At 33.2% G+C, this 16,867-nt stretch overlaps 1 protein-coding gene across 1 annotated transcript; it reads left to right on the top strand.

Annotated features, from left to right (window-relative positions):
* Positions 1-7,361: 7,361 nt before the first annotated feature.
* Positions 7,362-14,555, top strand: LOC126815608 (A disintegrin and metalloproteinase with thrombospondin motifs 16). The gene is made up of 10 exons (XM_056099278.1): positions 7,362-7,574; positions 8,669-8,752; positions 9,378-9,537; positions 10,251-10,356; positions 10,712-10,849; positions 11,948-12,101; positions 12,392-12,490; positions 13,612-13,760; positions 14,072-14,135; positions 14,424-14,555. Exons 1-10 carry the CDS (start codon positions 7,362-7,364, stop codon positions 14,553-14,555), a joined length of 1,299 nt encoding a protein of 432 aa, XP_055955253.1.
* Positions 14,556-16,867: the final 2,312 nt, after the last annotated feature.

Below are 16,867 nucleotides of genomic sequence, written 5' to 3'. Positions count from 1 at the left end.
AACGTCCACTTGACACAAAGTAGGTCATTTCGGGACTAACATATGGTTTACTTTTTATTTCAATAATTTGCTTGTGCGTAGGGGTCTTTAGCAGTGGGAGAAAACCCACGAGGTTGGACAGGCCACCCTACTCCTTGTCACATACAACAATTCGCTTGCGCTTAGGGGTCTTTAGCAGTGGCAGGAAACCGTAGGAGCCGTAGAAAACTTATGAGGTTGGACAGGCGACCCTACGCTTTGCCACGTACAACCGGGAATCAAAATCACGCCAGTTGACTCAATGACAGGCCTTATGATACAGCGGGTACGTGCTAACCATTCGGCCATCCAACTCCCATTTGGAAGAAGATTTCTTTTAATATATAGCTAATATATGTTCTACCTTATTCAATGGTCCTTGATTCAAAATAATTTTGATGATTATTAATTGAATATTACTTTGTTGCCTTTCCAGCCTACCAAATTGTTTATACCTCTCAGATAACCTCTCAGGAAGAACAATTTATCTCAAATAATCCAAAACAATCCAGAAAAAGAAGAGCAGCCGACCAGTCAGAGATTATTTATCTAAATATTACTGGTGATTCAGTCAAGTTCAACCTTCGCCTTAAGGCAAATACAGGTCTCCTAGCTCCTGGATTCAAAGTTTACATCCGTCACCATGACAATAGGACCGATACCATAAAAACAGATTCAGATGAACCGATTGAAAGTGATTGTATATTTACTGGGGATGTGACATCACATGAGAACAGTAAAGCAGCCATATCACTATGTCGTGGTGTTGTAAGTATCAATTTTCTTTTTATTATTATTTTGTAATATGTTCACATTTAGTTGTTGGTTTATCATGTGAAATCCAAATTAGCCATAAGTAGTGACTAGTGTTGTGCACAAGACAGTCTATGCTCAATCTTCCAAGAACCTATAACATTTCACATAATGAGTCACAAGGCCTAAAAAAATATTAATTGCAACTTTGTACTTTAACCACTGAAGGGTATGCTTATTATTTCTTGAACCTCGAACTGCAGGTCAGATGCCACTTCTAATTTGATGAGTTCAGATGGCTAACAATTTAATATTGCAATTTTTTTGGTACCAATATTTGGTCGCAATATTTACTATTATATGAATTTAATTAATTCAAGAATAGATCACTTCTTGTAATTTAAATGTATAACCACTATAACTATAAAGTAGAAACAATATCAAAAGTTCTTACAACTGTTTCTTCTGTACATTGTTAGACATTATAAAGACAGTTAGTTAAATGTTTTGTATATTGCTGGTAACGCTGCTGACTCTCTGAACATTATGTGTCTGTAATAAAGGGTTTATGGTAAGAATTGTGGTAGGTAATTGATTGATCTAGACAAAGATAAATACCTAGCATATCTTACATGATTGTCTTTATTACTTGGTATGCCTTCTTTTCATTACTTACATTATATACATATCATCTTTATTGGATAAATTGATGGACTCATTTGTCAGTTCTGTAACATTTTGAGACCTTAGCTTTGATTAATTTCTCTAATCACAAAGAAATACTTATCTGGATGCAATCGTTTGTTTAGACTGTGTGTAGTACATCTGTAAACATGTGTAAGCGTTAAGTTCAGATAGTACTCTTACATAATTTACCCTGTCAATTCACATATTTTGAAAGTCTTCATCCGCTGCCAAAACTTTAGTTTTTAAAACATGCCATCATGGAAAAAAATAATTTTACTGACATCTTGATGAATAAGGGAGTAAGAGGCTGGTATTTTCACACCTTCCTGAAAAACACAATCTTTATTAAAACAAATATAAAACCAGCCGGCATCAAAAGCCCTGTTTACATTACAAATTTCAAGCGTGCCATGTACGGTTCCCAGAATGGAATGGTTAATATTTTAGTAGTGTAAACTGGTCAAACATAAACATTCCGCACTGAGAACCGTTCCATTTTGGACCACTGAAGTGAGGTGATCTCGGAACAGTTCTCAGTACAGCACGGCTAAATTTTCTTAATGTAAACGTTACCCAGTCTGAGAACGATTCTCAGTACGGATTATTGCGCAGGCACCAAATGAACCTTTACCTTTTTTCCCGCAAGCTTCAATAGTTCTGTCAAAATGGCTGCCTGGGTAACTGTATGGACACCCGAAGAGAGTTGATTTGAATTCGCTTTGGGGAGATGAAATAGTACAAGTTCAGCTAGAGAGTACAAGACATTATCATGTAAGGTTTACAGAAGTCTTGCAGAATCTCCAGCTCACTTTGGAATCAAGTCGCATAAAAAATAACCTTTCCTTCTTGATTTCTTTCATACTCACAATAACAAAAATAAAATAAAAAAAGAACGGCCAAATGTAACTAAACACTCGCCATAATAGATTTCATTGGGGTAGTTTGCTTATTGACTGAAATTAACTTTTCTGTGAAGAATTCCACATTTAGGGTACCTGGAACGGTTTCGAGACCGGTTATTGTAGAGTAATGTAAATGGGTAATTTTCTTGAAATTTATCATGGCCTGGAACGGTTCCGAGAAAAGAACGCTTATCACAGCCAAGTTTAAGGAGCTAAGTCTCTTTGATTTAGATCAAAATAAAGTTGATATGATGTGAATTGAATTAGTGATGATATCTAGGTGATTTAAGTTGGTTTACTTACTAATTTTAATTTCATCTTTGGCTTTAACTTTTTCAAGATATCTACTTAACCAAGCTAATCAGCTCATCAAATTGTATTAAAGGGACACTCTTATTTTTTGCCTGAATTTTAAACAGGTCTTTTCATGTTACACATCAAAATTGTGCTGCAATATGTGCTTAAAAGGGGTTGTTTTTTATATGCTGACACTTTAAATTCCCAAAAACAGAAATGAAATGGTGTTTAATGTCCTACTGTTCTGCACTGATTGGGTTAATGAAATCGGGCATATGCCTTGCAGGGTGGTATGAGTGAAATTTTGCCTAGACAGTGCCACTACAGCCAATTCTTGTTTGAATTCCAACTGATAATGTCTATGGTTTATTTTCGTGCATGCCATTGTCTACATGACACCTCATTTTTTCCATCCCATCCAAATGACTAGACAAGAAAATATAGATTGAATACATTTATAGAGATTATCTAGAATAGAATGAGGAATCTCAACACAGACAATTCTGGTCTACTACAACCATTCAAAGAGGGAATGAACCTATAAAATTTAATATTTTGATTGTGGAATATAATTTCATTCCTTGCAGATAATTTGACATGAGCGTAATATTAGGTTGACTTTTTGACCTTATGTATGATTTGTAGATGTGATTGGCGAAAGTTTTGTCAATATTTACACAACAATGAATGTAGAGCTTTAGTAAATTGACCTGACACTCTCTTGTAAATGAACATAAGTAGGTACATTTCATCTTAGGATATTTAAAGTCAACTTTAATGATTCTAGCTTATAATGAAGAGTGATATGATAATCCTGCCTGTAATAAACTCTGGTTTTAAGATATCACAATCAGGTCAAATCTCGGCTTACAGGACACTAATGTACGATTAATATGGTACTATTAATTTGAAATAATGTATTCTTCAGTAGACTAGGGATACTTTTATTTACCAAATATTGATTAAGTTGAATGTGAAACTAATTTCAATCGTCCTTCATATTTTCATACAAATGATTTTCTTTACGCATTAGATTTTGATCATTTTTTTTATTTAAATATTGCCTGTTTCAAAGTGCAAAGTATTTGTCATTATTGGATGTTTTTTTTTTATACATCCACATTCATAATGTGGACTTTTTTGCGTCGCCCCTGTCTCTGTGTGTGTGTGGGTGTGTGTGTGTCTGTGGTTCGCCTACAGGCCGCAATTCTTAACTGATCATCTTGAAACTTTACATACTTATTCCTTATATCTTAAGGATGATCTGTTTTTGGTGCATGCCTGACCCCCAGGGGCACAGCCACACCCATTTCTTGTATTTATCTGTAAATATTCTACAGGTTGCTATAATTAACAGATTTTGTTTAAATTCAGCATATCAATCATTTAAATAACAGGGTGGTACCCATTTATATTGTTCCATATCCAACCCCCTGGGGCGGAGCCACGCCCGAATTTTGTATTTATCATCTACAGACTGCAATTCTGAATGGATCATCTTGGAAATTTGCACATTTATTCCTTATACCGTAAAGACAGCAACTATTTGTTTTGGTGCATGCCCCGACCCTCTGGGGTGGTGCCACACCCACTTTTTTGTTAATATTTAGTCTCTAAATTTGGCAAAACAAACCCAACGCCTAGCCTTTTTTGCCTCTTGTCATATTACGGTCCTTGCAGCTATTTCATATTTCATTATCTTCATTTTAAAAAGTACCATATCAATGAAAGCAGGAATGTGGACGTCTATTGCAGTGATAACGATGCTCAAGTTGAAAAATAACAGACAATGACAAAACTTCATACACTCATAACTTGGCACAGAAGAAAGTGATTTTATTTTTTATGCCATCTCTTTATCTAATTCTTGCATATTAGAATTAGAGAAGGACAGATTTCACATTTCAGAACGGCATTATTCAGGAATGAAGTATTGTCCATACTCTCTACCTCTTCTAGATAAGCTTTTACCTATATATAGATATGATAAGTATAGGATTAAAGGATAAAGTTAGACTATAAACATATAGATGTGTATAAGATATAAATACACTGCACACATACACAAAATGGTGTCAATAAAAAACCACAACCTGAAATCCTAAAACACATGAGTTGGACGAAAATACTATCTCTATATTTTCAATTAGTTGATCATACTGTCCTGATCAAATCAATCTGATTAAAATACAGATCTATATTTCATTTCGTTTTCTTATACTTTCAATGGCCTACACTACATGAAGATCTGACCGGCTGTACTGTGACTTCAGACATTGATTAATCATATCAGCATTGACGTTTCTAGTGGTTTACTTACAGTTCCACACATCGCACGCCAAGAACTCGCCGTAACAGACTTTTTCATTGGCTAATCCCTCACTTCAACTTCAACCAGAGCGCCGGTAATATAACAACTCTTCCAGATCCTAGTAGTGTAGTAAGACAAGTATAAAAAACGAAAAGAAATAGGATCTGTGTTTTAATCAGATTGTCATGAAATTTAGATGTAGTTATCATGAAAACTGTATAAAAAAACCTCATGAATATTGAACGGATAATCCCCACCAAATTGTTCTAAATGGAAGTAATTAGTAGGGTTGTAGGCCCTACATGTACATACATAATCAAAATAACCGTCTGACAAGATATTTGTAGTATTTGAATTAGCTACTGTCCTGCATATGGTCATGAACAAGTCTAATAATAGCATGCTGTCATGAAAACCCCTTGAGAGGCCAAATAAAACAACCAATTAAAATTGATGGTACCTTTGGTAATCAGCATCTAAAAACCATGGTAAATGAATGGATATAAGTATGCCAGGGTATTCGGTACTATAATGTACTTGATGGTCAGTTCTTTTTATCCTTTTAGGGTACAAATTCGTTAGATTTTTCTACACCCATATTGAAATGTGGTCATAAAGTGTGGTCCCACTGCTGGTCTTTCATTCGGTAGATGTTTTGAATTGAATGGAAATTTATGGACAGTGTTTCCGATAATTACTGTCAGAATTATGGCCCTTGATCAGAGGCTAAAGATATTATCGGATTGACATGAATTTTATACACAGTGTTTACTTCTGGAGCAATGGCCCTTGATCACTTGTTGATGCCCAAGAGAATAAAGTTTTAGGTAATACACAGTGTTCATTTTTGAGAGATGAAATTACCTGCAGGTGATAGTTACTTTCATTTAAACATGCATTATGCAAGAGCTAAATCTGATTATTGCAAGTCTTAATTTAGGCTTCAGATGTTATAGAAATTATAAATTAGATCTTTATTTAAACAACAAGACCAAAATCAACTCTGTAGACCCACGGATGGCTCGGCTACAGCTCGGATTTAAATAGGATTTCACTAATTGATTAAATCAAATAAGGGGTAACCTGATGAAAATACGTCAGTTAGATCGAGGCTAAATGATAGAGTGTACTTAGCGAGGCCGCTGTAAAGCGTTTCCGTATGCCATTGAAAACTTTACTTGATAATCGAGATATGTAGGTGGAGTTAACGCCTGTCAATCAAACTTTCGGCGAAGGTGAAGACACATTTTGCTACCATTTCTAGGCAAATATTACAACGATGATAACTATGTTCAGAATAAAGTAATTTGACTGAATTTTTCAATACATTCTTCTTTCATCATCTACCTTTGAACTGTTATAGCAAGAATGGCCAACTCTCTATAAAAATCTCCCATAATGTATCTTTAAATAAATTTTGTAACATGATGTTATCTTTAATAAAAATTACAAAACAGTATCAACAAACTACTGAAAAACAATTGAGGAGATTTAATATTACTTTAAGTAATTAAGATGAAATGGATTTAGATTTCATTTCAAGAATGGTTCCAAGAATTAAAGCAAGTTTAATGAATGGAACCATTAGAGAAATTAATTTCATAAAAAATGCTACAATAGTGCCAAGATTTTTAATTTCTTTTTATCCTACATTTTCCAGACTGGGGTATTAAGATTACCAACAGAAGACTATGTGATTGAGCCTTTACCTAAACACCTAGACATCCAGTCGCAAAATGATGATATCCCTGATAACCAACAACCTCATATTTTATATAAAAAAACAGATCTACCTCATCAAGAATTCCGTCAACAAAAAACAAGTGAAAGAGATTGTAAGTATGTATTAATATCAAGATCCCCATTAAGGCCTGTGTGAATTTGAGCAGTGGGTGCAATGATGAAAGATCTTCTGCCTGATTGCAAGTACAGGTACATGTACTTGTGTTTCTCTCTGCTGTCATCATACTGGATGAAATAGACTTAATCAAAACAATAAGACTAGTAAATTTGATTTTAAAATAAGTGGCGAAAGTTCCAGTGTTTAGATTTCTTGCTATAGTTTGTTTCAATGAGTCAATCCGATTTTCAATGATTCCTGATAACTTCATTCAGTGTTAGGGATCCTTTCGATATATTCATGTGTTGGACATTAACTTTATGGATTATGGCCACTGATTGTTCGAAAAATCAAGTTTTTTGCCTGTGGACACTCTTGAGGTCACAATTTTTATCTGATTTTGAAGAAACTTAAAATATATGTTTATATCGCAAAAATTTCTTTCCTTTTGATATTCACCCATATCGGACTGTAACTTCCTGGATTATGGCCCCTTATTGTACAAAAAATAGCATTTTTAGTTTTTTCTCTGTTCATCACTTGTGAATGTATCATGTATGGCAACTGCTTGTTTTATATACTTGTAGATAGTTTAAATGCTCAAACAACACCAGACAACAAAAGTGAATTAAGATCTCATCAACATCAGTATTCTACTACTAATCTGAGACAAACTGTAGAAACTCTAGTTGTAGCAGATAAAACAATGGTGTGGAGACATGGTCGACATAATATAACAACTTATATCCTTAGTATTCTTAATATAGTAAGTTGGATGTACATGTATCTCTTTTTCTGTGACATAAAGGAAAACAATGCAAGCAAAATCTTATAATATATTTCCTGGGTGCCTGGCCCCACATGGCGAGTAGGCATAGTCGCTCAGCAACCCATTTCAAATTCCGTGCACTACTTTTCAGTGACAGCCCATAAGGTAGAGAATGAGGATATTTTTTCACCCCTTCAAAACAGCTGTGTATTGAGGAGAGCAAGTTACTGATTATCCTTTAACTAGAAAAAAAGAATTATATTGATCAATTGGGTATGGGATGCATATTTCAGTCCATGATTTTTATGACTTTTTATTCCACCCATCGGTCTTATGGCAAAAACTATTTTTAAAAATTCAATAAAGTAAGCAAGTTGCCAAAACAAGCTCAAACACAGATCCAAATTACTTTCTTGATTTAGGCTTTTATTTTGTCGCAGATTCAGCTATGACAACTGGCAATTAAATGCTGACCGACTTAGCAGCCAATGAAATCGTTGCAATTTGCTGTGATCTTTATAGGTAAACAAAACGTCGAAAAGTCTTAAATATTGCCGTTGTATTTTGAGGTATGGTAAGCAAATGGCATACTATTTGGCTAGGAATGCCTGACTGTGCCATTGTATAAATTCAAGCCAGGAGATTATCTAACATAGATATTTTGATAATGTTTTCTTGATTAAAAGTTAAATAATCTTAGCACATATTAATGATGATTAAACTTTGAGAAATTTGATATTTTCTGAAAAATGTAAATAACACAAAGATACTTTATAAACTTTAACTAATTGACTGGTTGGAAATATTATGTGAATGAGAAATTTTGAATTTGTAAGTTAAATTTAGATAAGTTTTTAATGAAAGGAAATGGTTAACAAGTTTAATCGTAATAGTATTCCTCATCCTTTTACATTAAATAACCCAATCAATCTTTAGACCGAGGCCTACTATAGATTTTGTAGTGATTCATAAATCATCGAAACAGTTATTGCTATTAAAAGTAGTCTACATGTATTTGTAGAATAAGTGTTTATGTATTTATAGTTTTGAAATTGGTCGTTTAAGTATTAATTTTATGTGTATATTTATAGGTATCTAAGTTATTTGAAGATAATAGTTTAGGTAAACCTGTGGAGATTTTATTAGTTGGATTAGTAGTACTAGAAACTGATGAGGTGAGTAGTGTTTCTATTTTTCATAAATAATAAACCCGACACTATCAAATATCAGATCTGCATTCAGCAGATAAAGAGATTTGGGGTTTAACATCAACATGACATGGATTAGGTTATTTCAGGGCTAACATAATATCATGGTAATGGGAGGAAACTGGGAAGAGTAGTAGAAAATCCAGGGGAGCCTAATCCTTGTTGCATATAAGCTTGAGATTGAAACGACACAACTAACTCAATCACAGGCCTTATGATCTAAAGCACATGTTTGACCAATCGACAATCCAATCCCCTCTTGCATTTAGCAAAAATGAACACAAACTTTAATAGTACTACTAGACACTGTCATCATTAGCCATGAACTATAGTCTGAACCATCATAAATTTTAAACAGATTTCTTTGATTGTGAACAAACTACTGAATAATTGTTATTAAAAACTTGCCTATGTGTTTGAAATCACTTCCCATTGAATAAATTCCATTGCACAATTAAATATCCCAATGAAAAAAAAAGTTCTCTCTTATAAAGTCAATGTTTTTGGTTGTATTTTCGATTGAGAAAAACAGTTTGGCATATATGTTAGTTTTCAGCAAACCTTTAATGCATTATTATTTTTAATACTTTAGCCAGGATTACATATCAGCCATCATGCAGATTATACATTGAATAGTTTTTGTCAGTGGCAGTCTACATTAAGTGATGCTACAGGAAGAAGACATGATCATGCTATATTACTAACTGGTCTAGATATCTGTTCTAATAAAAATGCACCTTGTGATACTTTAGGTAATAGAATTTATAGAATTATATATTATACCAAATAGATCATCTTGTAAAAATATATTTTGTTTTTTAGAGTGTTTACAAGAAATTGATCACTTCATGCAAGTGATGACAACATACATCTGCATAAAATTATGGATGAACATAAACAACTCAAGAAAATAACTGACCAATCACTTTCAATCAACAATGTCATCATCCCTTTTCCCCAGTTGCTAAAAACCTTGGTGTGTTTATTGACTCTCAGTTAAACATGGACAACTATATTAATGATCTGTGCAAAAAGTGTTAATTTCAAAAGTATTGGTTCCATTTGAAATCTCATCACTGAAGATGCAGCCGCAGCTTTAGATCTCTCATTTTTTCTAGACTTGACTATTGTTGGCATACCAATGTATCAATTGGAACGTCTTCAATGCATCTTCAATGCATCCAAAAATACAGCGGCTCGATTGTGACTAGGTCAAATATGCTCTCATATCACTCCTGTACTGAAAAAAGTCGCCTCATCTACAAAGTGGAACTACCATTAGACCTTCACAGAAGTCTTACGCTAAATAAATTCAAATCTGACTTGAAAATTTATCTGTTTAAATTATATTATTGGAGACTTGTGTATTATGCGCTATGAGCACGTTTTGTGGATATAGCGTTTTATAAATGGACATATTATTATTATTATTTTCATTTTACTTTAATTGACTTTATATTTTCAGGTTTTGCACCTATAAATGGTATGTGTAATCCCCTGAGAAGCTGTATTATGAATGAAGATACTGGATTAGCAACTGCATTTACTGTTACACATGAAATAGGACATAAGTAAGTAACAGGGAAATGACAAATCATAATTGTTATTGACCAGAAATGGTATCAAAGGGCTACGCATCTCCTCCTTCTTCTTGGCAGTGGCGCTCTTTGAAGTACGGTCAACATGAAACTTGGCATGTTTGTTCCTTAAACAATTGCACATTGATTGGAGACTTTTAAATAATACTATGGTACTTTTTTTTTACCTGAATGGAATTTCAGAATTCATATACAGATATAAATATGACAAATAGTTTAAATAATATATTTCTATTATTATGCACTAAACTCAAGCCATTTTGCACACTAAATTATTTGAATATTTAATAATACTGATGAACATTTGTTGTTATTGTTATCTATCTAGTTTTGGGATGTTCCATGATGGAGAAGGTAATAATTGTAAAAGAGGTGCAGGAAACATCATGTCACCAACACTTACAGGTCGAAATGGACTGTTCCAATGGTCCTCTTGTAGTAGAAATTATTTTCTCAAATTTTTAAAGTAAGTTTTTTGTCAATTGTAATATTCCATCAACCAAAATGATGTAAGAAAATAGCCTGATCTGATCTCAAAGTATAATGATATAAAGTAGAATTATTGCCTTTTCATCTACTAAAACAATATTTTAAGGTGCATACTTAGTTATCAAGTGGTTCTGTAGCACCATGGGTCTTTCGTCAGCCGTGGAGAGCCGCCTATGTAAATTCGGTCGCCACATCCTATGTACGACCCATGCATCTTTTCTTACTACATATCTTAGTAGCCTTGTGATCGTCTAGTATTTTCACTAGTTGTCTTTGCTTCCCCTTCATGTTGTGTATTTGCTTCTTACTGTTTTCTTAAGACGTTTGTCTTACCAGGAATAACAGTGCAACAGTTCGTTTTTACATTTTATATATCGTAGCTGGATACATAGATACAAGCATAGTATAATAAAGTCATTCTCTCAAACCTCATCCAGCTAGGCGAGTCTGCTGATAGAAATTGCTACATCTTTTCCCTTCTGGAATTAAGCTGCTGTCTAGGAACTCAGATGGTAATCTCTCCGGAATCCAATGAAATCTGGCTTAAAAGTTTGCCATGATTTCTTTTATAGGACCTATGAACAACACGCACAAAAATAGTGTATTCATGACCCTGAACCTGTGCAATTACTGATATGATTGGTCCCTTAAACCAAATGATGCAATAGGTAAATTTCCAATCACATGTGTTTTGTTGGCACAGCTATGTTTTGGCTCTATAACTTTTTTTTATGTGTCAGCCCGTCACTTATATTTTTAGTGCATATTTAGTACAATTGCCCAAAGACATTAATTAATGAAATATAATACCACCATTAATTATAAGAGCAAAAATTCTAGCAACATTGCTACAGTTCTTAGTTTAACTGCTTTATGTTCAGCCTTTAATTAAAGGAGGGATACCTCAATTATTTGGAACCTAAAAATGGAAGAAAATGGTTCGAAAAGCGCATATTATATTAATGTAATATGAATGTATAACTGATTTACATTTAACTCATTTTACACCTATTTGCCAATATATGTTCAATAAATAAATGAATTATAAATACAAATATTGTTTGTTTTTGTTTAGTACTATCCAGTCGAACTGTTTATCTGATAGACCTACTTATATACAAGAATTTAAATTTCCTGATAAACTACCAGGTGAATTATATGATGCTACAACACAGTGTAAATGGCTGTTTGGTCCTACAGCTAAAGTCTGTTCCTATGAATTTGGAAAAGTAAGTCACATTTCTTTTTATACAGATTTAAAACATTAATTTTCACATCTTGAATCACTTTTGTGACCCACACTGCTAATTTTATATGTCCTTGCACGCTGTTTATAGACTTGATAATGAGGACATTAGCGATTCATACAACCCGTTTTGATTGGTCAATTATGATTTGAAAATAACGCTAACATGCTAACCTCTAAAGTCCATGAAGTTGATGAGCAAGATTTTTGTTTTTATATCAAATATTGGGTTTCAATGTTTTAATTATTTACAAATGTATTTTGACTATTTAGTTACAAGTGTGTAAGAGTTTATGGTGTTATAAAGGTAATAAGATGTGTGAGACAAAGTTTTTACCAGCAGCAGAAGGCACAAAGTGTGGGGTAGGGATGGTAGGTACGCAATCAATTCCATTCCACTTTTACACTCATAATAAGATCTTAAAGAAAGGACAAACAGTCAGTGTGATTGCTGATGAGGTTCCAAACTGACAGGGGGGTTGGATGGCCGAATGGTTAGCACGTGCACGCTGTATCATAAGGCCTGTCATTGAGTCAACTGACGTGGTTTCGAATCCCCTGTTGTACGTGACAAGGAGTAATAAAAGTAAACCATGTGTTAGTCCTAGTTTGTGTCGAGTGGAGGTTAAACCCAATTTCTCTCTCTCTCTCTCCAAACTGATAACTCTAATGGTATCTGGATAACAATGTCTATGAGCTTGCCAAGTGTAGTCTTATGTATCAGGTCACTCAAAACCTGTAAACAATATACAAAATTCTTACTCGATCCTATTGAACAATTCTTATGTATCAGGTCACTCCAAACTGACAACTCTAATGGTGTCTGGATAACAATGTCTATGAGCTTGCCAAGTGTAGTCTTATGTATCAGGTCACTCAAAACCTGTAAACAATATACAAAATTCTTACTCGATCCTATTGAACAATTCTTATGACGTTTTCTAAATGACTGAGTAAGTATATTAAAGATACATTATGTAAGATTCAGATAAAGAGCTAGCCATATTTGCTATAATAGTTCAAAAATAGATAATTTAAAATGAATAATTTGAAAATTTGATTCAAATTACTCTATTGCGAGCAAAGATATTAGCCTTTGAGGTTTTGACAAGACATGTGCAATAATTTCAACCACTGTACTGGTTGTTTGAAGCTAAGTCTTGCTCCTTCATTTTTAGCTTAAATCAAAATATGGCGGAAGTGTTCTACTCTATTTAATATCGGAGAAATCCATACCATCGAGAGTTGATTATGTCTTAATTAATAATTTAGAAAACATTTCAGGCCTAAAGAAAGACCTGCAATAGGCAGATTTAGCTCTTGCATAATGTATGTTTAAGCTGAAACTTGTGGACAAGGTAAATGGGCAACAGTTGTTTAAAAGAATACTCTGTTAAATGACAACTGTTTGTTAAGATGTACAAATATAATAGTGTAAAAACTATTAACTAACATTTTGCTTATGATTAATAACTACAGTTGTATTTTTATAGTGGTGCCGTCATAGTAAATGTGAAAAGAAACCTTTACAAAAACCTAAAGAAATCAATGGAGGATGGTCGCCATGGACACCATGGACAAGATGTTCGAGAACTTGTGGAGGAGGAATACAGAAACGAAACAGAAAGTGTAATAATCCCAAGTAAGTATCAACATCAAATATCCATATGCTAATTGCTAATCATGGATGTTACTGAGCTACATGTAGTTCTAAACAGCTTATTTTATTTGAATGATTAAGATAGCAAAATGTCCAAAGATTGTTTAGGAGATAAACACTTCCTGTTTTGTATTTAGAGGGGGTTTATTGTCCATTTAACAATGCTTGAATCATTAGAACACGAGACACAAGTGCTAGGATGACTTAGCTGCTGTGGGTGTATGTTTCATTGCCTGGCAACCTATCTATTTATAAACTGCATCTCATTTATAATTTGTTATATTTATTCACAGACCTAAATATAATGGTAAACCGTGTATAGGAGAACTAGTCATGTTTTCATTATGTAATACTCAGGTAATTAAGATCTTAATTTATACGGGTCCAATTTAAAGAAAGTCAAATTATAAAGTTCCGGTTTTTTTGGGTTTGTTTTTTTGGGGGGGGGGGGGGGTATGAGAGTCCAATGTAAAGTGCCACATAGAAATTGGTGCATAAATACCAAATTATGATATTTGACAATCCACTGATATTTTCACATACTATTTGACAATCAGATAATATTTTTGCGTGCTATTTGACAACCAAATGATATTTTTGCTTGATATTTGACAATTGGATGATATTTTTGTTATCTCTTTCAAGGCGTGCACAGGAAGCACAGATTTTAGAAGTGAGCAATGTCAGGAATTTGATAAAAAATTATTTCGAGGATGGTTTTATAATTGGACAGCATACAAAAAAATACAGAGAGGTAAATATGTTCAGTTTTCTTAAGAATTTTTTTCTGTGTGTTAAAATGTAATGATCCCAACAGCACACTGAATAGAAATTAATATGGCGAGAAATTATTATGAATTGCCTGTCTTCATTATCCCAGATTGAGCAGAACAGTAGGACGTTAAACCCCATTTCATTTGTTATGAATTGTTCTTACAAGTAGAACAAATAGAAGCAAATCCAGGTATTTCAAGTTTGGTTATTGTCTTTCTCATGATATTTGAAATCCATTTGAATATCATGTATGATTGAATTCTAAGATAAAAGATATTAACACCAAAGATCATCAAGTTTTGAATGTTAACAAAGGTAAAAAGGTCTAAATTTAATGGTGTAGCACTTCTAATAACAACACATTTATATTATTGTATTGTGTATATAAAACTGATATTTCTCTCAAACCCCACATTACAAATGGTGATTTTTTTTTGTAGTGTTTAGTATAATATATCCCAATTTCCTGTACTCACACTTTAAGATCAAGTTTTTATTATAAGGTCAATTGTAATTATTACTGATAGGAAATGTACGCTAATGTTTGGATATCCTGGTTGTACTCACACTAACATCAAAAGTTTATTAAGATCAAGTGCAATGATTATTGAAAGGAAATGTGCATTGCCATTTGTTTTATGGTATGATGTGGGCTACTGGTTGATATATAAAAATATAGGGCACTACTGTATTTCTTTGTCATGTTTAATAGGGCACTACTGTATTTCTTTGTCATGTTTAATTTAATTGTTTATTTCAGATGAAGATCAATGTAAACTGTATTGTCAAGCTAAAGACTATAATTTTTTCTTTGCTTTATCAAATAAAGTGAAAGATGGTACACTTTGTAATGATATCAGTAATAATATATGTGTACAAGGATCTTGTAGGGTGAGTATATAGAGAATATCCTACAAGTCTTTTTTGATATAAAAAAAATATCAACACAAGTCCATAAAGTAAAAAAACAAGGCTTTGACCAGGTTTTTTTTACTTTATCGACGAGTGTTGATATATGAAGTTTTGTCTTACATTGGATAATATTACCACCTGATACCACTTATTGTTTCTATGAGTTCACACAGCTAACAAATTTTTGTCAAACTTTTGTATTCAAACCACTTGGCTGGTGACTTTCCTTGTTTCCTTTGGCCCCAAGGTTATCTTTAACTACCGGTATGTAGCCTTCGACTTCTGCAAATTGTTTCTTTATATTTTAATTGATTTGGTCAAATATTAGTTGAGATATTGTCTATAAAATTTCCCACAATTGTAGGTTTTAATGTTTAATGTTCTTTACCTTGATTATTTTAGCCTAATACATGGTTATTGCCAAGGCACTACATTTTTAACATTCTATTATTATAAATTCAACTGCCATTGGATCTGCTGTGATGACTGACAGTTTTGGACTTAGAATAATTAACTGATCATTTAGAACCAGTTATAAATGTGTGTATAGAAATATTATATATTTTCAGTTATATGGGTGTGATTTAATAATTGATTCTACTGCTAGAAATGATGCGTGTGGTATATGTAATGGTGATAATTCTACATGTAATCATTTATCAGGTGTATTTATAAATCAAGTTAGACATAATAGTAAGTAGACCTACTATTATATGTCTCAGCTGTAAGTTATTAGAGCTGATTCTAATCTGTTATATCATGTAATCTTAGCTTCTTGTATGAATGGTTGGTGATCGAGTGGTCTAATGCTTTAGATCATAAGGTATGTCACAGAGTCAAGTGGCACGTTTTTGATCTTGTATGTGACAAGGAGTAGGATCACCTAACTAATCTTGTGGGTTCTCTCCAGGTCCTCTGGTTTCCACCTCTATTCACTGTTCTATATGTGTAGTGATATGTCCAAGTATACATAGTAATACAATTCAAGCATGCCTGTAATGCACTGTAATCTACTAGGTATTATTATGAAAGGAGATCACTCTGTTTGCATCATTAAAGACTTCCTGTTCAGCCATCACATGTGTTGTGAGCCTACAAACATAACACGCGCAAGTGAATTATTGAAATAAAATGGCACCATATTATGTTGAATTGTTTCAATGCCATTTAGTAATTGAACTGGAATATAAAGGTCACAATTCTGTGGAATACAATTACTGCTTATTACTGAGCGACGTTTTAACGTACATATTATTTTAGTCATGAAATGACCTAGTTTATGTAACTAGAGTTAAACCCTATTTCTTTCCCATTTTCTCACTTTATCATGTAGTAACTGGGGCTTTCTCTGGTATGCTAGTGCATGGGACTTCAGGTTTTGGTAGAAAATAAATGATATAAAT

Source organism: Patella vulgata, chromosome 3 (genome assembly GCF_932274485.2).
Source record: "Patella vulgata chromosome 3, xgPatVulg1.2, whole genome shotgun sequence".
Classification (NCBI taxonomy): Eukaryota; Metazoa; Mollusca; class Gastropoda; family Patellidae; genus Patella; species Patella vulgata.
Note: the sequence above shows the minus strand (reverse complement) of the source record. Positions and strands in the feature narration are given on the sequence as shown.

Bases quoted from the DNA above. Each gene is read 5' to 3' on its own strand.
- LOC126815608 (XM_056099278.1), top strand. From the start codon at position 7,362: ATGTATGGCAACTGCTTGTTTTATATACTTGTAGATAGTTTAAATGCT. The intron at 12,491-13,611 runs GTAGGTACGCAA...GTATTTTTATAG, and splicing joins CAAAGTGTGGGGTAGGGATG to TGGTGCCGTCATAGTAAATG. The intron at 14,136-14,423 runs GTAATTAAGATC...ATCTCTTTCAAG, and splicing joins TTTCATTATGTAATACTCAG to GCGTGCACAGGAAGCACAGA.